A 26361-nucleotide genomic window follows, 5' to 3' on the forward strand; every position below is an offset into this window, starting at 1 on the left:
TAGAGATAGACCTCTTTATAGTGTGGGTTCTTGTTTTGGATCTTCTGTAACTTAGAGATCTTCTTCGTCTGTAGGTCTTTTTGTCTGCAGATATTCTTGTCCAGTTGTCCTCCAATCATCACTGTCCCTTAGAATTAGAGACTTAAAGAATCCTGATGCCCAAATCTCACTAAATCATACTCTCTGGGGGTAGAGCCAAAGCACTGGTATTTTTAAAGCTCTCAGATGATTCCACTGTACAGCCAAGGTTGAGAACCACTGTCTTGCTCCCTGAACCTGGTCAACTTCTCGGGGTTTATGCTATGGAATCAAGTATCCTAGATTTGAATCTTGCCTCTACCACTTGGGCAATTTCTTGTGTTTTTGTTTTCTCCTCTGTTATATGGGGATAATAGTATCTACTTCAAAGAGCTGCTGAACCAGCTACATGAGAACACATGTAGGCCAAGAATAGTCTCTGGCATATAGTAAGTTTTTAGTAAGTGTTATATAAAATTTAACTCATGTGCCTAGGACAGGGCCTAGCGAATGTTGACATAATATTTGTGCACTTTCCATGAGATAGGCATCGTTCTATGCACTTTATTTTTGTTGCATTGAAGATCTCGCATAAGAAAAATTATGTAAATAAAATGCGTCTTCAGAACCTCTTTACCTGGTAGGGTCTATTGTTTCAAACTACCCATTTAACTCATACCCTAGTGAACTCTCTGAACCCCTTATCATCCCATGTGTTTTCTTGCCTCCCATGAAAATCTCCTTAAGAGTTCTACAGAAGATCTGTACCTTTAAAAGCATCCAACATGACTAAATTAAGAGCTCATCAATGGTCAATTCAATATGTTTTGTTGCTTCTTGTTAAGTCTAGTGCCTATTAATGAGCTAGGCATTTAAGAGATGCCTAGTAAATTGTTTGTGGCATGACTAAACTAATGAACCCGGTAAAAGACTATGCTAATGTATTTTTGCAGAAGAGATGGAGAAAGACTGAATTCACATGAATGGTGGGGATGCTGAGAAAAGAGTTCTACAAAGTACCTACTCTGTGCTAGGCACTTTTCACCATCATAAGAAGTGAATGTTCAGGTCATCTCTTGGTGTATAACAAATCACCCCAAACTTAGTCTCTTAAAGTGATAATTAGCTTGCTTGTGAATTTGTTCTTAGGTGATTACGTAGCAGGAACAGCACCTCTTTGTTCTAAGACAGCTCGCCAGGGGGCTAGAGTATCCACTTTCAAAACAGTTCCTTCCTGGACTCCAGCCTTTATGGAACCACCCTAGTGGCATAGGCTCCTCACTCCCAGCCCCAGGCTGGCTCTGGGTTGGATGGGTTGGGATAGAAAACTCTTGCCATGAGAATATAGCTCTTCATCTCAGCCTCTCCACTCCCCATTCCAAAGGGAGACGTGTCTGTGCTTGGGGAGAAGCCAAGCAAAGCAAAAGATTTCAACAGCGAAAGGAGGAAACACACCCACTGAGGTTCTCATAGCAACATAATCACGCACAGGCAGCAGCCTATTTCGGTGGGAGCTTGTTTCAGCTCCCCTCCTCCCTGGTTAGTCACAGAAGGGATGCACAAGCAGAAGCAGTGCTGGGTGGGGGCAGAGTGTCGGACTGAAAGTCAGGAGGCTGGGGAGCTGGGTCTTCGGCTTGCTGATGGACCATGGGCAAATGTCCTCCTCTCTCCAATCTTGGGGTCCTTATTTGTAAAATGAGAGGATTGGACCACAGAGCAGTGAGAATCGTTTCTCTTCTGATTTCCTTTGATTGCACAAACACCGAGACACTTTTGGTAGGGGATTAGATGTCTCTCAGAATCTTTTGTCTCTGAGAAGATGCCTAGAGAAAAAGGAATTCAATAGGGTAAAAGTCATCCTCCAGATTCACATCATTTATTTCCCTACCACTCTCTGCACGTTGGCAGGATGTGAACGGGAAGAACGACTGGGTGTTGTCAAGGATTCTGCTCACTCACCCCCAGCTCTAACCCAGGTCTGTGTTCTGAGAAGGGAAAAGGTTAAGGAGGTTAAGGTCATATTTTTATTCAAGTTTTCACACACACACATGCACACACACACAGTCTCAATAACTCAAGCCTCTTGCTACATTTTCATCCTTCTCATTCTTCATCCTCTCCTCTATCCCTCACTTCTCACCTCTACTTAGTGCAATGTATCCTCTCTTTCCCCGAGGACCAGATGATGGAGGCATATTTCGTACTGAGAAAGATTCTAGCCCTTTTCTTCAATGGACTCTGGGGTTAGTTGAGGACAGTCAGGCTCACACTTCCCAGTTATCAAAGGTGATGATAAAAGCAAATAGGGCATTTGGGAGGGACCTCCCCAAACAAGTACAGAGATGACGTGAAGACAGCCGGGTGCTCAGGCAGCATCTTTTAGGTCTCACTCCCTGACTTGTAGGCTGAAAGCTTAAAAGTGCAGCTGCTTTAAGGAGTCAGCCTGAGTGTCCTGTTGCAAAGGGAGAGGCAGAGTGGGGTCCCCCGCTTTTGTTCTATCTCCCACTGCCCGACAGATGGCCAGTAAGACAGAGAAAAAGCAGCTCTCAAAGTGAAGACAAGAATGCATTGTATAAAAATTCACACCCCCTGCTGCCGCCTAAACTCCCTTAAAAAAGGATCAAGAGAATCCTGATGGGTGCGTGACATCCTCCCTCTCTCCCATAAAAGGGACTTCAAAATCTGGCAATGGTGGGGGAAGGGTGAGGAGGGAGAAGAGAAATGCGTGGGCAGGGGGCTGCCAGGGAAGACTGGAGCTGGGGGGGGGGGGCGGCGGGCACTGCAGTCTCGCATTTGACTTTCTCCCACCCTCTTTCCCAAGCCACTCTGGCCGCCACCTTTGCCCCTTCCTCTCAGCCTGAAAGGGGCTTGGAGTCCCAAGGGCTTTGGGTACAGAGAGTGGGAGAGAAGGATACAGAATGACACCACACTTGCCCCTAGAGTTGAAGGCGTTAAGGACCCTCCCCCATCCAGACACCCACCCTTTCCTTCCCCAAACCATAATTCGCCAAGGAAGGATCCAGGAAGTAGCAGAGGAGCGGGAGAGCTGGGGTGGGACGGGGTGGGGAGGGTGCGAGTTCACGGTGGCCCGGTCTCGCCCGGAGCTCGCCCTAGGTGGGAGCACGCGCACCGGGTCTAAGAACCTGCAAGAGCCTTGCCCGGCGCCTGCTTTCTCTGGGCCCCCAGCGCGGGCCTGGTCTCCGCGCAAGTTGTGCGCAGAGCCAGGGGAGTGGAGGCGGCCAAGACCCTCGGAGACTAGGGGAGGGGGCGGGCCCGGGGGCGCTGGGGGCCCTCGGTCTGCGCCCAGCCGCCGCCTGCTCCACCGAACCTCCTACCCCGCCCCCACTCACCCGGCTCAGCCCCTAGGAGAGACGCGCAGGAAGCGTGTTGCTTCGCCCAGCGGATCGGCAGAAGTTGAGAGGAGTTGGCGGCTGCCTCTGGCCGGCCGGACTTTGCGAGCAGCCTGGAGAGGATCCGCGACCGCCGCCGCCGCCGCGGAGCCTTCAGGGCTGCTTCCCTCGCGCTTAGCCCGCAGCGCGGGTGGAGAGGGGCGGGGAGGGGGGTCGGGGGCACGAGAAGAACTTGAAACTGTGTGAAGGAATCCGGAGCAGATGAGAAAGGAGGAAAATAAAACAAAGTGGAGACTGCAGAACAGACTCCACTGTGGCTGACTGTGCCGGCTGACGCTCCAGCAGAGGGGCTGGGTTGGATTTTTCTCTCCCATTCTCTCGCTCTCTCTTTTAAAGCTACACCAGCTCTCTCTCTTTCTCTACTATCTCTGTATCACCAAATCCTTGCTGGCTCTTATGGGCATGAAACACTCCTCCCGCTGCCTGCTCCTAAGGAGGAAAATGGCGGAGAACGCGGCCGAGAACACCGAGGTAAGGAGGCGAGCGAGCAGGGGCTCTCGGAGACCCCGCCGCCCACCCGGACCACCGCGCCGCCGCCGCCGCCGCTCAGCACCGAGTGCCAAACTTTCCCCAGCTTCATCCCGCTTGCTTCTGCCGGCCTCCGTGTGTGTGTGTGTGTGTGTGTGTGTGTGTGTGTGTGTGTGTGTGTGTGTGGTGGTGGGGGGTGGGGGGGAAGTTCACGTCTCAGGTCCCCTCCCTCTTGAAAATGCAAAACAGTCACTCTCACCCCATCACCCTCTCCTGCCACCCGCTGCTCCCTTCTCCTGCCCCCAAGTCCCAAACCCTGGGCAGCCGCGCTCCCCTGCCCTCTCCTTTGGGCTCCGTGAGGGCTCCCGGGTCCCGGCTTTGTGCAGAGCTGGGGTGGGTAATCCTGGGGCCAGGTCTGCTCCCTGCAGTGTCTTGACCATCTCCTGCCGCTGCCTCAGCTTTACCCTTCAAGCTCGAGTCGGTCCCCGAGCTCTCCGTCCCCGCAGCAGCGCGGAGAGCTCCCGGCCGCGGGGGCCGAGCCGGCGGGAGGGCTTGAGCACCTCCTACAGACCCTCCGGCCCAGATCTGGGCCAGAGAGAAGTCTGCAATCGTCAGATGTCAGAGCCGCCTCTGGGGCGCTTAACCCGGCAGGGCACGCGGGCCGCGGCCACCTTCAGCACCAGGGACAGCGCCCGCCCCTGCCGCAGCCGAGCCTGCGCGGACTGTGGGGGCTGCGCGCCGCCGGCTGCAGTGAGAAACGGGTCTGCAGCCGCTCGTCCCGCAAGGGCTTTTGAGGAGGTCGCTGTAGCTCCGCAAATTGCGTTCTTGGCCCCCGCCTTCGGCGGCCTTTTCCTCTACTCTCCAGCTGGCCCTGAGCCGCAGAGAGCCCTGCTGGGCCTTGTGTCCCAAGACTCGAGGCTGTGATCCCTCGCCTCGCCCTGACCCCGCTGTCATTACAACAACCGGACTATTCCGTAGGCTCTGGGCACCTGTAGTCACGAAGGGGATCAGCGTGGGCAGGCCCCTTACCTTCCTGGAGAGACGGTGCGCCGAGGTGGGGGCGGAGTGGGGCATGTGTGTGAAGATCATCCCTTACTCAGTGGCAGGAAAAAGACACAGAGAGCAAACTCCCGGGCTCTATTAATAGCTGGGTGTCTGGTGGGGCTGCCGCACATTTCACATATGGTTACCCATATGCAGCGGGGGGCGGGGATGGGGGTGTGGCGCGGGGATTGTCCCTCTGTCTTGCCGGAATGCAAAGAGGTAGAGAGACCCTTCCTGGTCTTCTTCCCTTGAGGTCTTAACTCTGCTGCTAAAACCCCTACCCCACCGCGTAGGCAGCAAAGCTTTATAAATCCCCATTCTCTGAGAGACTAGAAGCAGCATGCATCTGGCAATTGTCGATTTCAAAACAAACACGCTCCGGGACTTGAAAGCAGTGGAGCATTCAGTAGCGAGTGCTGTCTCCTTGAGTTAGGGCAAAGCCTGCATGCCTGCCGTCCCCTCACCACTTCCTCTTCCCCAGCCCCCACCTGAGAGCAGACATTCGGCATGATGTGCAGTGCGAGGCGGCTAGCCTCCCAGAAGAAAGCCATCCTTACCAGTCCCCTCACCCTCCGCGCTCTGATCGCCCACCCGCCGAAAGGGTTTCTAAAAATAGCCCAGGGTTTCAAGGCCGCGCTTCTGTGAAGTGTGGAGCGAGCGGGCACGTAGCGGTCTCTGCCAGGTGGCTGGAGCCCTGGAAGCGAGAAGGCGCTTCCTCCCTGCATTTCCACCTCACCCCATGCCCGGCTCATTTTTCTAAAAAAAAAAGTTTTGCTGGCCCCTTGGCCTCGTACCCCCGCTGCCGCTTGGGGTCTGGGTGCAGACCCCTGCCAGGTTCCGCAGTGTGCAGCGGCCGCTGCCGCGCTCTCCCAACCTCGGCGAGGGTTAAAGGCGTCCGGAGCAGGCAGAGCGCCGCCCGCCAGGCTATTTTTACTTGCTTCCCCCGCCGCTCCGCGCTCCCCCTTCTCAGCAGTTGCACATGCCAGCTCTGCTCAAGGCATCAATGAAAACAGCAGTAGGGGCGGCCGGGCTCCTGCGAACAACAACAAAACAAACAAACAAAAAACCACGTCGCGTGCCGGCCCCCAAGGCAGTGCGGGGAGGGACGGACCCAGCTGGGGCTCCTTGGAGGGGTGTGAGCCAGGTTGGCGGATCAGTTCTTAGCAACTTCCCTGCAGAAGGGGTAGAACCCAGACTTGGTCAAACGTGCCTAGCGGAGGCATCCAGGCAGCGTGACAATCACTTGGTTTCCCTCCAGGAACTGGCTGTTTTTGGAATAAGCCAGGACTAGAGCAGCACTTCCAAAAGTGGGGTGTTGTGGGCTTGCCTGCATTTATGGTGGATGAGAGCGGCAGGAGCACGCCTCCATGTGTGTCAGTGGGTGGTGGGGAGCGTGGTAGTGGTCCTAGTTCTGAATTCCACATCTCTTTATCAAGCACCGGCTCTGTACCAGGAAAGCTAGGTACCCAAGTTCCAAACATGAGGACCACCTGGTCCCTGCTGGGGGGGGCGGGGCTCACACTCTCATGGACAACTATGATGGATAATCCTGTAGCCACCTTTTCCTTTTTGTTGTTTATCTCATTTCATCCTATGATGGATAATCCTGTAGCCACCTTTTCCTTTTTGTTGTTTATCTCATTTCATCCTCACAACAATCCTGCCAGTATTCATTTCTTATCCCCATTTTATAGTTGAGGACAGCGAGGCTGTGGTCAAGCAGTAGCTGAAAGTCATCTGGTGGGTTAAGTCAGCCCTGAAACACAGATTGCCCCCACTTCTGATTCATTGCTGTTTGCCCTACCCTTGCTATTTCTAACAAGATGCCATGTGTGAATGGGAGTAGATGAGGAGTGGGCGGAGAGGAATACTTTGGAAGGGAGAGATGCAGTGATGGGGGTGGGCAAGGATGGGAGGAGGTATTCGTTCACAAGGTAAAGATACAGAGAGATACTCCAACCATTGGGCAGGAAGGGAGCAAGTGAAGAATAAAACTACTTACATTGTGACCAGAGCCTCCCTCCACAAAGTGAAGTAGCCAGCTAGAGCATGAGAGCATCAACATCACATGCTTGCTGGGCACTATTGGCAATGGGTGGCCCCGGAGGCACTCTTCAACTACTCTGACCTCAGTTCCCTTCTCTGTTAACTTGAGCTGATTCTCCTCATGGAATAGGGCAGGTATGGGTGTAAGGAAATGCCAGGACAGCCCTCGGCACATGACAAACACGCAGTAGTGTTAGTTCCATGTATGCTTTCTCCTGATCACTCAGCTATGCTTCTCTTCCTCAGCTAAGGGAATCACCATTCTCCTGCCGGCCTCTTCTCCTTCTCCCCTGTTCCCTAGGTGTCATCAGAAACCTCCTCTGTGGCCTTCTGGAATATTTGCAAAGCCTCCAGTCCCACTCTCCTCTTCAGCCCATTGTCAGTGCCCAAGACAGGTCATCTCACCTCTGCCCTCACTAAGGCACTTGCCTCTGAACTGCTGGTCCCCTTCTCAAATCCAGCCTCATAGTCCTACCGTACTGGATCAGCTTTTGGAAGCACAAATCTGCTCATGATCAGGCAGCTCTTCAAAAGCTTAGGAAGTTGTCCTATTGCCTACAGGACACTGAATAAAGCCCAGTTTCCTTAGCATGGTGGGCATAGCCCATTAATACCTGCATCATGCAAATCTCGGAAAAGACCTCTGACTGCGTACCTGAATGCTTTTGTGCATACTCTTCCCTCTGCCTGTGCCACTCTTTCCCCCTTCTCTCTGGAAAACAATCTTTTTCAACCTGCAAGACCCGGCTCAAATGTTACCTCCTCTGGGCAGGCTTCCCAGATCTGCCATTTATCCTCTCTCCCCAGGGAGGGTGATGACTCTTTGTTATGTGTTCCTAACGCCTGTCTCTCACTTTTCCTATTGCAAGATAATTGGCTTTTTGTGTGTCTATTTATATGTCTATTAGATAATGCACTTTTTTTTTTGAATATCCTGTTCTTAGCACTGGGCCTCACACACAATAAGTAATAAATGTTAATAAATGTTGACTGAATTGATGTTTGTGATTGTAAACAAACTCTTGAGGCTTCTGGGCTTTAGTCACTCATGGCTTTCTGGAAATTGGGATTCCTATCTCCCACCACCCCACCTGTCTCCTGTACTTATGTTGCTGTGGACCTTTGAAACTCAAAATGGGTAAATATTCTGGGAATCAAGGTGCTGAAGCCAGTCAAATCACGGGTACATTTTGGTTCTTCCTGTACCTATTCAAGATCTTTCTCCTCAGGAAGTTGCTTTCAGCTGAAGAATGTGGTCCCATTATTACAGGGGTCAGGGAATTGAGGAAGAGGAAGAACCAGGCCCAGTTCTTTGAGGATGGTCTTCATCTATGTCTGTTTCTGCAGAGTGTGTACACTAACTAGTAGACTATGGAGACAGACGTCCTGGTTTTCAATCCAGCTCTGGACCTAGTAGATGTGTTGCTACATTGAGCAAGTTGCTTATCGTCTCTGGGCCTTTTAAGATTGTTGTGATGATGAAAAGGGTTAATTCACGCAAAAGAATTAGAACATTGCCTTATACATGGTGAGTTCTCAATAAGCGTTTATGATTATTATCCTGTTAGCTTTTAGGAGTCTTGCCAAAAAAGTGCAAACTGAAAGTATTCTCCCACTTTCTCAGTTCTGTAGCTGAAGTGATGCATAAAGCCCTAGTCGGTGTCACTTTTTCCTCCCTCTGCAAACACCAATTTCAGTCCTTAAGTGAGCTCAGGAGAATTAAGAAGATACCTTTTTTTTTTTTTTTTGCCTGGCGAATTTGGCTTTTTGGAGAGTCCTAAATTGGCTTTTGGCTGTCAAAGACGGTGAAACACAGCACTCCTGTCTCCAATTCAGGAGTGGGTTTCATTTCCTCCTTGCTAACTGCAATGTGAAGTGATTATCACATACCAGTGTGGAACACGCAAAAATCTGTAAAAACAGTCCTTACACCTTGGAGTCTACTCTGCCAGCAGGGGGAAAATGGGCAGCCTGAAAACATGTGAACAGCCAAGGTAATTGAAAGCAGCCTCTGTGTGTGAGAAGCAAGCAGGTGGTGCTGTTGTGAACTGGCTTAGTTACAAGATAGAGTGAGCACAGGCTAGAAGGGACCTCTGAAAGGTCATTCTGTCCATGCCTCTGTCTCTGAGAACCAAACCCAAGATGCATTGCTGGCCACTCGGTCTCTTGTTAAAAAGCTTCAGAGAAGGGAATTTCCCCCAAACTCCTCGAGTGTCTCAGTAGTGGGAAGTTCTCCCTGAAGCCTGAGCTCAAACTCTTCAATTGCAACCTGAGTCACCTTCGTTTATGTTATTCTGAAAAGAGATGAAAACTGGCCGGTTACCTTTCCGTTTGGGGTTGTCCCACCCTTTTTACTAGGTTTTGTTCCAATTGATTCCAATCCCTTTTTCTGATATTCTGATATTAGACTTCTAATAGGAATAGCTAAGAGAGGACTGCTTGAGATTTGCCTCTCCAGTATTATCCAGCCAAAATAGCCACTGGATATTTCACACATCAAATGTCTTTTCTTACTTCACTTGTTATAAGAATTCCCTCAAGCATCACAGTTTTTCCCATATTTGTAATGAGTGGCCCATAAGTAAAGATCTCTTTTTAAAGTGTAATTTTATATTGAGCAAACAGCTTGATGTGCATATTTTCATAAAGTCATAGAATCTTAAAGCTGGGCGGAAACTCAAGTCATTTAAATCAGGAGATAGGAACTACTTGTCCAATATCACAGAGCTCTTCCGTGTTGGGGTCGAGACCCTGTGGACTCCTGGGTCTGTGCTCTTTATATCTCCTTTAAACATAGCATCTCATCTATTGTTTTTATTTTTTTGTGCCAACTTTCTGGCATATCCTGATCTGTACTGTCTAAGACCAGTGTCTCTCTCCATAAGGTCTAGGAATCATGCGTAATGAGAGCTCTCTCCTTCTTGTAGAACTTAAAATGCTCGCGTAACACATTGCATTATGTGTAATGCTGTGAATTACATATATCCCCATTGTTGGATTAATAAACTGAAGCACAGAGAGTTACTGTTATTTGCTCAAAATCCCACAGTTGGTAAATGATGAGGCTGGAGCTCAGTCTGGTTTTCTAATCGCCAAAATGCTTTTTCTCGTCCGCTAGGCTGTGAAGGCACGAGAAGAACCAGAGTAGAAACTTAAAATGTGAAGAGAAAGGGTGGAGAAATTAACAGGAGGAAGAATGTGGAATGGTGAATTTGGGAGAAACCTAGGAAGAGACACCAGCCCCGCTTTCCTTTTTTTCCGGGACTTCTTTTCTTGCTTCCACCGCCATCTTGCCATCCTCACTTTCACAGTCTCCAATACTATGCCGTGTGGGTGACAGGGGTCTGACATAATTGTCGCAGGGACGGCCATCACCTCACTCTCCCTGTGCATCTAAACTATCCCTAGGCCTGGGTTCCTAGCTGGACCCAGTAGACAATGTACTTGTCTAACAAAGTATAGCTCTTTGGAAGCTTGACCCTAGGCCATCAGTCTTAGGTCTGGACTCTCATCCAGCTACTTTACTGGGATGAAATGAATACTGAAGGCTCCGGGACAGGAACTTTGTTTCTTAAAATTTATCTTTGTAGTTTCATCACCTGTATTACCCTTCTAGGGCTGCTGTCATAAAGTACCACAAAGTGGGTGGCTTTAACACAAGAGAAATGTTTTCTTCCACAGTTCTGGAAGCCAGAAGTCTGAAATCCAGATGCCAGCAGCATTGGTTCCTCTCAAAGTCTTCATGGAGAATCTGCTCCTTGCCTTTCTTCTGGCTTCCCGTGGTGGCCAACGATGCTCAGCACTCCTTGGCTGTAGACACATCATCTGGTCTCTGCCTTCATCTTCACAGAGCATTCTTTCCTGCGTGTGTCTATATGTTTTCTTATAAGGACAACAGTCTTGTTGGATTAGGGGCCACTCTAACCCAATATGACTTCATCTTGATAACATCTGCACAGACCCTATTTTAAAATGAGCTCACAGTCATGGGTACTGGGGGTTTCGGACTTCAACGCATCTTTTTGGATGACACAATTCAACCCATGACGTTACCCAGCACAGTGCCCGCCATATAGCAAATGGCTGATGAATGGCCTCAGAAGAGTTGCAAAGTCCAAGAAAGTGGTCTCTCTCCCTTATCCCTTTCCTGCTTCTCATGTAGCTGCACACTGCACCCACTGGATTCCCAGGGTCTTTATCATGGCTTTTTCCTTGGGCAGCAGCAATCACTATAGCAAGAGTTACCATTTTAACATACATATTACGTGTTGGGTGCCGTGTAAACTTTGTAAACATTGCCTTATTTAATTTACTCACCAACATTACAAAGCAGCTCTTATTAATTCTGTTTTGCAATTAAGGAAACTGAAATTTTCAGAGTTTAATTATCCTGATCAACATTATGGAGCCAGTAAGTAGCAGAGCTGGAATGCTCTCTGCTGTTGACATGGCCCCCTTCCTCTCTCTTGTCCACACTCCCAACCCCAAGCTTGTCCTAACCTTTGCTCCACACCAGCTCCTACCCACCTGGAGATTTGGAAGATACACTTCCAGGTGTGGAAATGAGCCTATAACTGACAGGAGCTTGTGGCCCTGTAATAGGCTCCCTGGGTTAGATCACCTCATCCTCCCAGCGGTTTTGCTTTGTAGTTGTCAGAGGAATTACTTTAGTGGCAGACTTGGGCACTGATCAGCAGTGTATTTGAAGGGCTATTCTGGAGGGTAGGAAGGACAATGAATAAGCCATGTAGGCCACTGACTTCTCAGCCTGCAGCAGTTTTGTGTGGGGGTTAATTGTGTAGGCTCTGGGGTTAGCGTGGGGTTACTAGTTGGGTTCAAGCTCAACTCTGCTGCTTCCCAGCTTGCACCACTTACTGCAGTTACCTGTGTGTGGGACTCATCCTCTATGCTACGTATGGGTAATGGTGCATTATCCCATAGGGTTATTGCAGGGACTAAGTGAGTCATTTCACATAAAGCACATGTCTGGCACATGCTAAATACTCAAGAAAGATTAGCTTTATCAGTAATCTGGGCTTACCCAGTAGTGGATGAAAGAAGAACAGATAAGTACAGGGCCTTTTTGGTGACATTGTGGAACTGGCACTGGGAGGGGCGGGAGCAGAGCCGTTGAGGGAAGGCACCTTTGATTCAGGGAATTCATTCTCGGGTCAGCCAGGTGGTCAGTCAAGAAAGCAGCTGAAGGCAGGGCTCTTTAGCTTCCCTGCCCAGAGGTCCACTGTGCCATGTGAAGGGCCCCAGTTATAGGAGGAACAGGGAGCCTCTGTGACCCACAGGCTGCCTGCCACTCTCCAGGTTCACTCTCAGCTTTGGGATGTAGAACTCAGGTGTTCGTCCACACCTATCAGATGAAAATGAAGCCTGATGGAGGTCCTACGGGTGTGAGGGAATTGGGGTATGGAAGAGAAGTGATCATGCTCTACGGGAGGCTCCCTGGGGGTAGACAATGCTATCTCAGGCTTCTCTCGGGCTTGACGCCCCACTCAAGCCTTGCTCAATTCCTACATGTTGATTACTGGACTGATTGGTGACTTTCCCCTGTGTTCTTACTGAGAGAAACTGAGGCATGGATAGGAGATAGGAGAGAGAGATGCCCAGGCTGACATGACAAATTGGAGGTTTAATTATTGAGTTAAATTCCCTGTCTTCTTGGCACTAAATCCCGCAGAATATAAGCTGTGTGAGTGGCACAGCTGAGGCCAAATTGGGCTAATGCCACTATAAAGGGAAGGCTGTTAACAAATTCCTCAATTAGGGCCCCATTTGTCACTCTATTGTGAAAGACCATCTCTTGTTAGCTAAAGTAAAGTGGTGGCCTTTCAAGCCTGGGTCTCCCAGAAAATGAAAGACTATAATTCCCATAGTCACATTAAATTCAAGGATTTCATCTCTCTCTGACAAGCAGTTATGACAGTAATTCTCTGGGGAGGCTCAGTCAAAGAATTTCGCAAACGATTATAGCCCATCAGAAGTGTAGATAGGGCCCTAATTAAGGCATGTTCTCTATTAACATGCATTAGTTCAGTTTTTGCCCACAGGTACCTAGTAGAAAATTGATGACTACTTTTATTGAATGAGTCAGGAAAATAAACCTGTGTATAGCACATGCTATTCCTTTTATTAGAATTCTTTTTCTTCTCCTTTTGTTTTTTTATTTTTTTTTTGAGATGAGTCTTCTCTGTCTCCCGGGCTGGAGTGCAGGGGCGCAATCTCGGCTCACTGCAAGCTCCGCCTCCCGGTTTCACTCCATTCTCCTGCCTCAGCCTCCCGAGTAGCTGGGACTACAGGCGCCCACCACCACGAGCGGCAAATTTTTTGTATTTTCGGTAGAGACGGGGTTTCACCGTGTTAGCCAGGACGGTTTCGATCTCCTGACCTCGTGATCCGCCTGCCTCGGCCTCCCAAAGTGCTGGGATTACATGGGTGAGCCACCATGCCCGGCCTTTTTTTGTTTTTGTTTTTTTGAGATAGAGTCTTGCCCTGTGGCCCAGGCTGGAGTGCAGCGGTGCGATCTCGGATCACTGCAAACTCCGCCTCCCTGGTTCGTGTGATTCGCCTGCCTCAGCCTGCTGAGTAGCTGGGATTACAGGCACCCGCCACCACACCCTGCTGATTTTTGTATTCTTTCCCCTTTTTTCCCCAAATTAAAGTTGTTGACCCAGAATGGTGCAGGGGGGAGTTTGGTAGTCAGATCTAATTTGGGATCTCACTTTCATCCCTGTGGGATTATAAAACCCATTTCATAGGCTGGCCACGAGGATTAAATTTGATAATGGGATACAACATAAAGCTGGCAGATGTTTTCTTCTTTTTCCTACTGTTACAACTTTTAAGATTTTTTTTTATGCCCAGTTGTTTCACTTTTAGGAGAAAATTTATAGTTCAAAATGGGAATAGTCAATTCTGATGTTCGCTGAAAGCAGATACAAATGACCTATTCCAGACAGACTGCAGGGTGTCGGGATGTTTCTATGTGAGGATGTGTACATGCTTCTGAGTCAGTAGGTCTGTCATGCAGGAGAACACGCTCATCCACAAACATACATGTCCTGCGTGATTTGTAGTTCATAATATGTGAGATATGAGGTACAAATTTAATTACTGGCCTGGAGCTTCTGAGCTACACGCAGGGTCTGACATGTCAACGCGGGAGAGTGTGTTTCCCGGGCGTGGGAATAGTTGAGGGAGAGTCTTGTAAAGATAGATCCGAGTTTTAGGATCAGAGACGTTATGCAGCCTTGACTTTGCAGCTGATATACTTCGTTAATTCTGTGACTTGTGGTGCTGTGGGCTTGTTCCGGGCAGGGTTGTGGTCACCTTCTCTGCATGCTGTCTCCAGGTGACCCCATCCACTCTCTCAGCATCATGACCAGTTCCCATCCTCAGACTGCAGCCCACATCTCTCTTCTGAGATTGGCGTGGCATATCTGCCTGCCTGCAGGACATCTTCATTGAGAGGTCATAGGCACCTCAGGTTCACTGGGTTGCCTCCGGAGTCCTGCCTTCTTCCCAGCTCCTGCCTTTCTCACTTTTCTTAGCAATAAGTCACCAAAATCACAAGCCTGGACTCTGCTGTCTCCTTTCTCCACAACAAGACCTGGAAATTCTACATCTGAAATGTTTCCCCTCTTTGTCCCGAATCTGTCCTCCCCATTCCAGGCCCATTGTGGCCGTCCCTGTTCATGTCTCTTCACCTCTGAGCTGGATCTCTGCAGTGATCTTCTAGATGTTCTCTGCGCACCCTCCTTTTACTTGCTTGGTTCTCCTCTCACAGCAGCGTGAGTGCGCATTCTAGAAGAGAAACCTAATAATGCTTCTCCCTTCTTTAAACCCCATCAGTGGCTTTTCCATTATTCTTAGGATCATGACCCACTTCTCACCCAGGCTCAGGAGCCCCTGTGTAATCATGCCCCTGAGTCCTCTTCCATCCTCATTTCTTACAAGCCCTTCCCTCTGCTCCAGCCACACTCAGCTGCCTACCTCCCCTCCTCAACTCGTTGCTCCTGCTCTGTCTTCAGGTCTCAGTGTGGATGTCACTTCTTCCAAGAAGGCTTTCCTGCCACCACCTTCAGATCCAAGTCTCCTCCTATGTTATCCGATCGCACCAATGCCTGCTATCTCAGCACGTATCACCCTGTGCTTTACTTCCCTATTTCCTCATCTAGAAGTCAACCGTCAACTTTGTGAGAGTAGACACTGTGTATGCTCTTCACCACTGAACCCCAGCATCTACCGCGATAGCTGGTGCCTGCTAGTGACTTAAAACTGTTTGTTCAGTGAACGATCATTGGCCACATGTACCTTTCCTGCATGAAAAAAATGTTCTATGGATGCTAGCAATTAAATGAATATTTGTTGGTTCCCTTCCTGATTCACCGATTGAGGCTCTGTCAGTTCACAGAGGATCCCATTAGAAGAGTATACCTCTGAGGTCAAAGCCACCGTCCACCTGACCTAAAGCAAGTCCGCAGTTAAGCTGTCCCAGTTAGATGTTCACTGCTGAAGAGCAAAGTCAGGCAAAGTCAGAGTTGCAGAGGTTTATAATCAATGCAAACTGAGTAAGAGGAGATTTTCGCATAGACAAGTGTAACCGGCACGACATAAGTCTCCGAAAGGGCTAGGGGGGTGAGGGCTTTGCCTGAGACAATCAAGAATGCCCTATGCTTAGGCAGTGGCAGCAGAGAGCCTGAAAAACCTTGCTTGAGGCAAGGGTTTGGAGCAGCCAATTATTTTCCCTGATCCACCATCACTGGCTGCTCTGAGCAGAAGATGCAGTGGGGGATGTTCTCAGACCAGAGATCTGAACTGTCCTGAGGCCAAAGCTCCTAATTGTGAGCACTCAGAGGCCCGGGGTCCTGCTCTGGGGTGGGGCAGCTCTGCAGAGTGGACATGACCCCTGCTCCCAATGTGGTCCAGGTGCCTTTACTCATGTGTGCTGTGGGTCCAACACAGCCATGCACTCTTCTATTTATAATAAGGTTTAGGGTTCTATATATAGCACTGTAGGATGACTACAGTAAGCAACAATATACTATGTAGTTTCAAATAACTAGATGGAAGATATTGAATGTTCCCAGCACAAAGCAACGACAACTGTTTGAGATGATGGATGTACTAATTCCCCTGACCTCATCACTATACATCCTATGTATTGAAATATTACTATATTCACTATGAATATGTACAGTTATGATTTGTCAATGAAAAAATTAAATTGAATTTTAAAAATAGATAAAAATAAGTTGCTCCCTACTCCACGATGTAAAGAAAACCAAACCAATGGCTTGGACTGCCAGTACTGCAGGGTCTGGGGCTTTGTCCGCAAGGTCAGCTCTGGTGGCTTTTCTTGGAGGCTTAACTGAAGGGCTGCAAGCCTGTACCCCACCCCACTTTCTTCTTACAGCTTTGCCTCAGTGGCAGAAATCTGAGTTTTCAGAGCTCTTCAGGTCCACCCCCACCTCGGGAGTGCACACCACATAATCCAGTCAAGGCAGCAGGGACCTATCCTGAGCCCCAAGGAGCAGCTGCCTCAACTTTCCTGACACATTCGCTCCAGTTCCTCGGGCCCTCAGCTGATACTAAGTACCATAGAAAAAGTCAAGAATCAAGAGCCAGAACCCGTGATCCTGACCCTGCTGCAGAGAGTTACACATCTGAAAAGTGGATGAAATGATCCCCCTCCATCTCAGTCTGTAGGCTTGCCCCCATAAATACATGGAGACAATGGACATGAGGACTTTAAGAGGTAGGAGGTTGTGTGCAGATCTTACACTTTGCTCTTATAACCTTACACTTTGCTTGTTATAACCCTGCTCTCTCAGGGGCCTCCAGGCAGCTCCATGCCTGTCTTCCCTTATCATTGCCATTGATGGTGCTGGATGCCAGCTCCACATGGCTGCCCCTTGCAGACATGCCCGGGGTGCTGGGTCTGTGCTGTTGAAAATGGAGAGATGTTTTCCCATTAGGCAGCAAATAGCAGAGAAGGTGGAGGTTTGGGGAACAGCAGGAAGACTTGGACAAAGAACATCACGGGCTGTGACTTGGACAAAGGACTTGGACAAAGCTGAACTTTCTGGGTCTGTGACTTGGACACAGGACGTGACTCACTGCAGGCCGCCTGCTGGCAATTGCTTGTCTGGGGAAGCAACCTTGCTCCAGAAACCTCTGCCTTCATTTTTGTTTCTCACCTGCTGGTTCAGTCTTCTCCTTTTTCCCTTCCCTGCCCAAGCCTGGGTTTCTATGCATCTAAGAGCAAGAGCTCTTCATTTTCCAAGTAGGAGAAACTGTGAGGGGCTCACTATCCAAGTGGCAGCCCCAGCTTCTCGGCTCTGGGCTGTGTGAGCCTGGGTGTTGGAGAGAATCCAGTCCCAGACAGCTGTTCCATTGGTGCCTGCTTGACTGGGCAGTTGATGCATAACCTTACATAGGTGTCAAGGATCTAGCCTGTTCTGAATATGAAAACGGCTAAAGGGGGAAATAAGGGGGCGGAAGATTTGAGTTTCAAATCCATTAAAGCCATCCTTCTTTGGCTTCCTAAGTGTGTAGTGCTGGGCCACTATTGCTGAAGTGCTGGGGCCTGGCTTATCTCCCAGGACAGAGGCCTGAGCCAGGATGCTGTGTTCCTTTGGGTACCATGGCTGGTGCCAGCACCTGAGCTTCACACTGGGGCCTTGGGAGTGTGGGGGGCAGTGGGAAGTGATGCCATGGCCATCCCTGCAGTTACCGTCCTTTGATATGGCTCTTGACAGTGGCCTTGGAGACCCCCTTGTGACTCACTGCAGTGGACTCTCCTTGGTCTCATCTCACCTGGCCAGTCAGCCAGCTACAATAGACACTGTGGCTTGTTGCATTTGACTTGATACCCACTGCTCTTTGGGCTTCTAAGCTCTGCTTTCTCCTGCCTCTCCCACCTCCCTGACGGTTCTCTCTCAAGCTTTCATGTGGATTCTTCTTTCTCACCCAGGGATGTTGCCTCCAGCCTACTGTCCCTGGGTGATCTCATCCTCTTCTACATCTTGGGACATCCAGCTCTGCCCTTCTGGCTGGATTTCTCTTCCTTTGTGTTTTGCAGGCACTTTAAATTCAACATGATCCAAACTGCGTTCCTCACCTTTCCTTCTGATTTGCTCATCTGCTTCTCTCCTTGTCTGCCTGTCTCACGAAGGGCACTGCCATTCTCCCCTTCACCCCAGCCAGAAGTCAGGAATCAGACCAGAAGACTCCCTTATTCTCACCTCCTTTGCCCCAATCTCAGATGATTTATGACAAAATCCTGCTAATTCTACTTTCTTAACACTGTTTACGTCCATCTCCTTCTCTCTATCCTCGTTGCCCTAGATCAGCACTCATTAACTTCTTCCCAGCTCTTGCTCCATGCCTGTCTCTTCCCCGCACTGCAGCACAATGCCTGGGCAACAGGACAACTTAGTGGATGTTGGTGGAATGAATAAACGAATAAGCAAATGAACTATGGGTAGCAATTGCCTGCTCCGGGGAGTAATGCAGGGTGGTCGTTCCGCAGCTGGTTGGCTTTGTGAGTTACCCTCAGGGGTCACCGTTCTTCATTTCATTTACCCTCAGTGAGTTGCTTGCGAATGAATCCACTTTAGAACAAGGTTTGTGGGATTCAGGAGACCGGGGCTGTTGTCCAGGCTCTGCAACTCGCTCATCATGTGACAGGTCCTTTTTGAGACTATTTTTGTCCCTGAGAGAACTGCAACACCAGGGATCAAAGGGTTTGAGTGTCTCAGTTGCTCTGTGCCTACCACGCAGCACTCTCTTTGGGAAGGAAGAAGGACAAAGAGAGAGAGAGTGAAGCTAGAGAAGTGGCGGAATCTGTAAGGCAGTATCTTGCTAGTTTCTTAACGCACAACGTTGTTCAATTCCCCAGCATCACCCAGTCCTCTCAGAAAGTTCTCTGTTCCTCTTTCCTTCAGGACAAAGAGGGCTTGGTCTTGGGGATTCTGGAAGACTCTTTGCAGAGCCCAGACACCTAAACCAAATATAGGATGTACCTGCTGAACAGATAACTCCTATTTCAGTTTCCCTTATATTTTGGCTTGAACAGGGATTTTATATCTAGTTTGAGTAGCTGACTGTGTGGCCTCCAGTAAGTCCCTTAGATCCTTTGAGCCTGCATAATGACATCTTACCTGAAGACAGGGGCTGGGGCCCAAGATTCTAGCACATCTTGGAATGTGTTCCTTTCTGGGCTTCCTTCTGTTACTTCTACTCTTCCGATTGTAGTTTTTAGGGAATGTGTGCACTCCCTAAAGTGAGTGAAGTGAGAGTGCAGTCTTCTCTGTCCATGGTGAGTTCCCTGCCAAATCTTCTCTACTTCATTGTATCTGGATCTTTTTGGAAAGTCAGCTATGTGGCTCTTTCACGTCACTTTTCCTGTCCTCAGCCTCTTTCAAGAGTTCTGGAGATGAGAGCCAGAATATGGGTATAGAGAGCATCAGAAGTTACCAGTCACGGAAAAATGTTTAATAACAACCATTTTCGTTCAGTTCATTGCCTCGGCAGATCCATTCCCCACAGTATGGTATTTTGTGGTACTTTATCCTATTCGAGTCTAGATAATGAATAATAACAATTATACCAGGTACTGCTCTACGGATTTCCTCCTAGGAGCCTACAGGGACTTCGCACATCTTGGAATCCTTCTTGAGCCCCCGGATACTGAAGGATCAGGCAGATCTGGGCAGAGGCAGGGGGCAGGGGCAGGAGTGATTGTGACTGTCCTTTGGAGAGGGAAGCTCCAAGGAGGGGACTTTGTCAGGGTCCAAGAGTTGGCCGCGGGGCCAAAGTCAGGCTGTGAGCCCTGACTGTTCCATGTGTCAGGCCGCTGTGCAGATTTTCTGGTCTCTCTGAACTCTTCCTGCCTTTCCTTTCTCTGTTACCCCCAAGGTGCTCTTTTGTTCACCACGGAATGCTGAGCAGTTCTGGTTCCTCTGAGGTTGGTATCCAGTTGGCTCAGTGTCAGAGCCCTGGCTGGGCTGGCACCAGGACCCGCTGGCTCACCTTGTGGGGGTTGCCAGCCCCAGATTGCTGTTGGGGTGTGGCTGGCATTCGGGCTCCAAGACGTGGTTTAGAGAGGGGTTCCTCACCCAGGCCTGCAGAGCCTCTCCAAATCCATCCGTGCTTCCACTGAAGATGTCCAGTAAAAGCGGGTCAGGGTCACTCTGCCTCCAAGTGGAGTGTAAATAAATAACACGTGGGGACTTTTTTCTGAGCATGCCGGCATCCCACATTTGCCTTTCTGTTCACTCTGCACCTGTCTGCACCCTGCACTCTGGAGAGCTTTCCTTGCAAAGCTGTCCCTTCCGGCTGGGTTCTGCCTGTGGGCAGCTACAACAGGAGCACCAGTGGGAGGGTAGGGAAGGGAGGGGCATTGATTCCCTCAGCCCCTCCCTGTGGGGGGGTCACTGTCGACCTGCTCTTTCCCTGACCTGAAACTTTCGTGTAGCAGCCCTCATACTCCCTCACGGCCTCTGAGTTCCAGTAACTTCTCCCCCTCTTGCCTCCTACACTTAGGGCTCATCCTGGAGCTCCTCTCTTACCAATCCCAGGCAACTGCCAGTTTGCTTCCTCTAAGCTATGTTGACAAAAATTATGGATGCCATTCATCAAGCACTTGCTCTGTGCCAGGCACTTTTCAAAGCTTTCTACGTGAATTCTCCCATTTAAGTCCTAAAAAAAAAGATCCCCTAACGATATACTAATATCTCCAGTTTACAGTGGGGAAACTAAGGCACAGATGGGTTCAGTAAATTTCCCAGGATAACAAGGTTTCAAACAAAAGCAGTCCTATTCCAGAGGGCTGCTGTTTCGATTGTGGTGGCGACTGCTCATTAGGGTCGTTATCTGCTCACATGTTTTGCATGAATTCAGAAAAGCAGGCCTGGTTTGCAAAGTTAGGTCCACCCTCCACCTGCTCACTGGTGTGGTCCCTGGGCCAGGAGCATCAGCGTCACCTGGGAACTTGTTAGAAATGCAAACTGTCTCCCCATCCCAGACCTGCTGATTCAGAACCTCTGGGGCTGGGGCCGGCAATCTGTTGTCCAGGTGATTGTGGACATGCTGGCTTGACAGCCACCGCACTGCACAGAACCCACCCACGTGCCCTATGAGTAGAAGCACATTGCTTTCCCGCAGGGACACTCGTGGTCTCTGCACTCTGGGCCTGGGGTGGTTGAACTAGCAGGGTGGGCCCCATTCTCTAGCTGGCTCTGGGAAACAGGCTGCCTCGGCACCCATGCATTGTCCTTGGCTGTGGCGGTTCCTATTTCCCATCTTCTGGTGACTGCGGCCAGCCAGAAGCCCGGACTCTCCCGGTGGTTGGCTTCTCAGGTCTGTGTACCTGTTTGTCCTGGCTCTGTCATTCACTGGTCTCTCCCTGATGAATTGAACTTTACCTGTAAGGTCTCTGGGAGCTCCAGCTTATATTTTGGCCTCGTGGATAAAGTATCCGCCAATAGCTGACCCAGCTTTCTTGGACTCTGGAGTGCCCAACCTCCCTCTGAGATAAAGCAAGTCAGGACGGGCCATTCACGTCGGGGAGCATCTCAGCGCAGCATTGAATGGGGCCAGGGCCATGCCTGGGCAGTTGAAGAAACACCCTTCTTTACCATAGGCCCTAGGGCTCTCTGGTGTGGAGCTGCCTGGCAGGTGGCAGACCGGGTCTCCAGGACTGACTTCGGCTGCTCTGTCACTGTTTTCTCTGCTGTTTTCTTTGCCTGTCCCCTCTCAGTGATTTGTTAAGGGGTTCATTCATCCATTCGTTCATTTGTTCATTTACTCATGCACTGCATTCGACGAATATGTAATGAACGTTCACTCGGTGTAAGAGACAGTTCTAGAAACTGGGATTACAGTACTGAGGAGCCTGATGCTGCCAGCATTTACGGAGCTTTCATTTTATGGGGGAAACAGACAATAAGCAAATATATGAAATGGTGTCAGGTGCTGAAGAGAGTTCTGAAGAAAACTAAAGCAAGTCAGAAAACAGAATGTGATAGAGGGGGCGATGTTGGCAGAGAGGGTAGTCTGGAGAGGGCGTTCCTAAAAGGTGACATTTGAATAAAGACTTGAGTGAGGTTAAAGGAAATAATGTATACTGTGGTCCATTTCCAAGACAAAAGGCCTTGATTTGGCCTAGGTCAGCAAACCACAGAAGAAAGAGGCTATACTATACTAGGCCCCCCGCTTTGATAGCCAATGCTTGCTTGTTGGCCTACCCCTCCCCACCTTCCCCCTCGCCCCTCAGTGGCCCTCACCCAAACCAACAAAATTTCATCTAAAATAAAAATTTACCAGTCTGCAAAATAGCTCACTTCTGTCTGTTCTCACCAGCCTGCCCAGCTACTTAGGTCATAAGTCAAATCCTTTAAGAGCCCCTGAGCTAACTAGCATTACAATGCATTGTGGGCTTCAACAAAACGCAGCAAGACAACCTAAACAGCAACAACAACAACAAAAACAAAACAAAACAACACCTAAAGCCCCTGCCCAACAATCAATAGGCATCATCCGGGAAGACTGTAACCCCGTAGTACTCAGCCTATGAGGAACCAGGGAAGGGACCTGTGCACCAGGGAATCAATTGCTTGTTGAAACTGTTCTGGGTGTGCCTGCTCATCAGGCACTTGATCTTGTAAAATCGTCATTAAAAGTCTCACTTTCGCTGTTCTCCAGGTCTCTGAGTCCATTCTTTGGGTTGGATGGGTGAGTTTGTTTCTCACAACTTCGTGGCCCATACAGGGATCTCTGTGCCTGCGTGGAGTGAGTCTCTGGCCAAGAGGGGAGACACATCCCACTTGATTTATGAGGCCCACTCTGTCCAGGTGTCCTGGTTCCCTGCAGAAGCCATAGACAAACCCAACACTGTTATTCAGGAGACAGCGAAAGTGACACAGGGAGAAAAGCAGGCACCGCGGCAACCAGGCAACCTCATGCATGAGCTAGGGTAGGAAAATTGAACTATAAGTACTGCCTTGGTCGCTGGGCATCTTTGGAGGTCTTGGGGGCACAAGAAACCTCCAGTAAGGGGGGCTGAGTACACAGGGGTGTGCAAGAAACCTCCAGTAAGGGAGGCTGAGTATACAGGGAAAAAGCTCAAACACAGAAACCAGCTGAAAATGAGAAATTGAAATTCTAGGCCTAGGGAACAAGGGAAAGAGGGGACTAAAAAACCCCTTCTAACATTCTCCCAGATAGAGAATATTGCAGATTTAAAGGGATAATCCTCAAACCAGGGACAAGGAAAAGCAAAAAATAAAGTATCGCTGTTTTATCTGGCCCAGAGAGCCTGTTTGTCAGCCTTCAGTCTTTTGGCCTAAGTTCGGCTCAGGTAAGGATTGTGTGTGCCCAGCTTTAATTTTCTATGTGAATAATAAAATCCCATCCTCACAGGAGGAGATGGGTTATGCTCTTTGTTGGATTAGTGAACTAACCCCCATGTTCCCCCTTAAAGAGAGAACAAAAAGCATAGTAAAAAGCCCTCGCCCTGTGAAAAGCCTGGGATCCCCTAACACGCTTGCCCCCTCGCCACACATCGCACAAAATAGAGGACGGGGGCAACAGGAAGGTCAGAGGAAGAGGAATCTGGGGGCATGAAGAAGCCAAACCCAATGCTCCCTTAAATCCTTATCTAAACTTGAGGCAAGAATTAGAACAATGTAAGAAGGACATGAAGAATTTCCCTATTCCTTCTAAACAGCAGGCATCTAATGTGTGCCCTCTTAGAGAAGTCTCTACGGGACAGGGAAAAGTTAACTTTGTGAGTGTGCCTTTGACAAGTAGTAGGGTTAAGAATTAAACAATAAATAAATACATAAAAGGCCACTCTTGGATAATCCCCTCAGTTTAACAAAGCAGCTAAATCAATTTTTAGAGCCCAGTTTTTATACCCGCGCTAAGGTAATGTCAGTTATGCATATTTTGTTTGCTGGGGAAGAGAGGGGAATAATGAAAAGGGCAGCCATAACCGTTTGGGGAAAACGGCATCCTCCCAGGGAAGGGGTCCTGCCAGCTGAGCAGAAATTCCCAAATGCAAATCCCAGACGGGAGAACAATAGCCTCAGAGATCGGGCCAACATGCAGGACCCTAGAAAGCTAATCATAATTAAAGGGATTAAAGAGTCCTCTCCTAAAACGCAGACTGTCTCCAAAACATTCAAACGCCAACAGGAAAAAGAGGAGCCTCCCTCTGTGTTTCTGCAAAGGCTCGGGCATCAAATAAGAAAATATTCAGGATTAAATCCAGAAAACCCAGTAGGGTAAGGCCTTTTAACGCTTAATTTTGTGACTAAAAGCTGGCCTGATGTTACTGAGGAACTACAAAAAAATGAACAACTAAAGTTAAAAAAAAAATTAAAAATTACTAAAGGAAGCTCAAAAGGTTTTTATAAGAAGAGAAAAAAAGAGTTTAGCTGCAGACCCTGAAGACAGGGGAGAGCCGGCCACACAGCTGTATGCGGAAGCTGGCTGTTAAAAAGCTGTTAATAAAAGTTACTGCTAAATCTTTGTCATTTTGGCAGAACTATTCGCCTTTGCAGAGGGACAGAGAGGAGCCAGGGCCCAGCATGGCTCAGCCTGTGGCCAGAGAAAGAGGAAAAAACTAAGCGTAAAGGAAAAAGGAAACGGAATGACAGAGAGATAGAAAAAGAAAATGAGCAAGATAGAGACTGGAAAAGACAGAGATCAAAGAGAGACACTGAAGGTGAGAATGGGGAGAAAAATGATGCAAAAGGAAGAAAGGGTACAAGAGGAAGTGAGAGGATGCGAAGAGGTTGGCGGGGCTGGGGGAAGGTTCTAGAGGCTGAAGCAACCAGGAGGTGCCGGAAACCGTGCAGTGCGGCCACTGAGGAGGGACAGGGCTCGGGAACCGGGGGATGCAAGAGAGAAAGTGATGTGGAGGAGAGTTTAGGATCAGGCTGCTTGAGGAGTAGTGGGTGGCCTATGGCTGTTTGTCAGGAGCGGGTAGAAAGGACTCAGGATGTGGAAATGGATGAGATGGCCATTAAGGTTTTGTTGTTTTACTGAGAAGCTGTGAGTCCACCAGGGGCAGCTGTCAGTAAGGCTGCAGACAGGCTTAGGGGCTACATAAGGAAAATCCAAATTAAGGTTGCAAACTCCAAGGACTACAGGGCCAGCAAATGGTGAGAAAGAGGGCTGCAGGGCTGGCTGGGGACTGACCGACTGAAGAGGGCACACCCTGTCACAGGGGCCATGGCTGCTCGGCTGCTCTTTCCGTGCAGCCCTGTGTTGCCAAATTGTCAACAAAATTTGGCAAAAAAATCTAATTTGTTATGCAAAATATAATTTTTCAATGCTGGTAATCAGTTCAAAAAACTTAAAAACCCAATACAGGCAATGCCACTTTGCAATCTCTGAAATAGAGAGAGCTCATGCTGGGGAAAAGTCTGCCAAGACACTTTGAGGTGGGCCAGGCTGGGCCAGGGGAGGATCCTTGCAGCTGAGGAGGAGGAAAAGCCACTGAGTCCCCTCCCAGAGTGGGGACAAACCGGAGACCCTTTGCAGTTGCTGGGTCACCAGAAGGGGCGATGTAAAACATAAACAGTGCATCTCTTGGCCTGCCAGGAAAACCAACGGTGCCTTTGAAGCAAAGAATGAGGAAGGGAGAGCAAAGCCAGGGATGCCTTTGCTGATGAGACTGCCCATCAGGGCAGGAGCCACAGGCTGACAGCTCTTCAAACCAGCAGCTCTTGGCCCAAAGCCAGACCTAGCAGGACCCAGCCAAAGGCACCCTGGCAGCCCAGCTGGTCAGTCCCTTGCCTCCCCACGTTTCCCAGTGGGCCCTGGGAAGGTGCCTAACCTAACTCCAGCCAGTTTCTTATAAAAAGGAGAGGAGAATAAAAAGGCATCAAACTGTAACTGTTTAAATATCATAAAATATCAAACTGAATTTAAACCAAACCTTAAAAAACTCGACTACGTAACGGAATAAGGCTGTTTGTAAACGGGTCATCCCAAGTAATAGATGGTGAAAAACACAATAGCTATGCTGTCATCAGTGAAAACAAACAGTCCTTATGTAAAAAAGGTAAATTACTCAGTAACTGGTCAGCCCAAATCTGTAAATTTTATGCTCTTAGCCAGGCCCTGAAGCTCCTATAAAGCCACAATGACACTATATATATTAATCCCAAATATGCCTATGGAGTAGTACACACCTTTGGAAAAATCTGGACAAAGCAAGGCCTAATAAATAGCAGGGGGGAAAAATTGGTATATGGGAAACTGGTCAAACAAGTTCTAGAAAGCCTCCCGCTCCCAGCAAAGACAGCCATAGTTCACGTAAACGGCCATCAAAAGGGAAACACTATAAAAG

The 26361-nt window shown here is 49.1% G+C and overlaps 1 protein-coding gene and 1 long non-coding RNA gene across 3 annotated transcripts in view; one reads left to right on the top strand and one right to left on the bottom strand.

Moving 5' to 3' along the window:
• PRMT8 (protein arginine methyltransferase 8) overlaps positions 1-26361 on the top strand; it is a 203501-nt gene that overhangs the window by 103886 nt on the left and 73254 nt on the right. The window contains exon 1 of one of the 2 annotated variants that reach the window (XM_011931062.1): positions 3403-3899. The exons of the other annotated variant lie outside the window; for it this stretch is intronic. Within the exon in view, the coding sequence (XP_011786452.1) occupies positions 3825-3899 (75 nt within the window). The 5' untranslated portion in view covers positions 3403-3824. Of the gene's footprint in view, positions 1-3402; positions 3900-26361 lie in introns of those variants that run through there. 2 annotated transcript variants of the gene reach the window in all.
• LOC105503923 lies at positions 1124-5013 on the bottom strand. The gene is made up of 2 exons (XR_001000552.1): positions 4926-5013; positions 1124-1841 (listed from the first exon to the last, which is right to left on the bottom strand). It is a non-coding gene; the product is annotated as an uncharacterized LOC105503923 (long non-coding RNA).

The sequence above is a fragment of the Colobus angolensis genome, unplaced genomic scaffold, assembly GCF_000951035.1.
Source record: "Colobus angolensis palliatus isolate OR3802 unplaced genomic scaffold, Cang.pa_1.0 Scaffold89, whole genome shotgun sequence".
Taxonomy (NCBI): Eukaryota; Metazoa; Chordata; class Mammalia; order Primates; family Cercopithecidae; genus Colobus; species Colobus angolensis.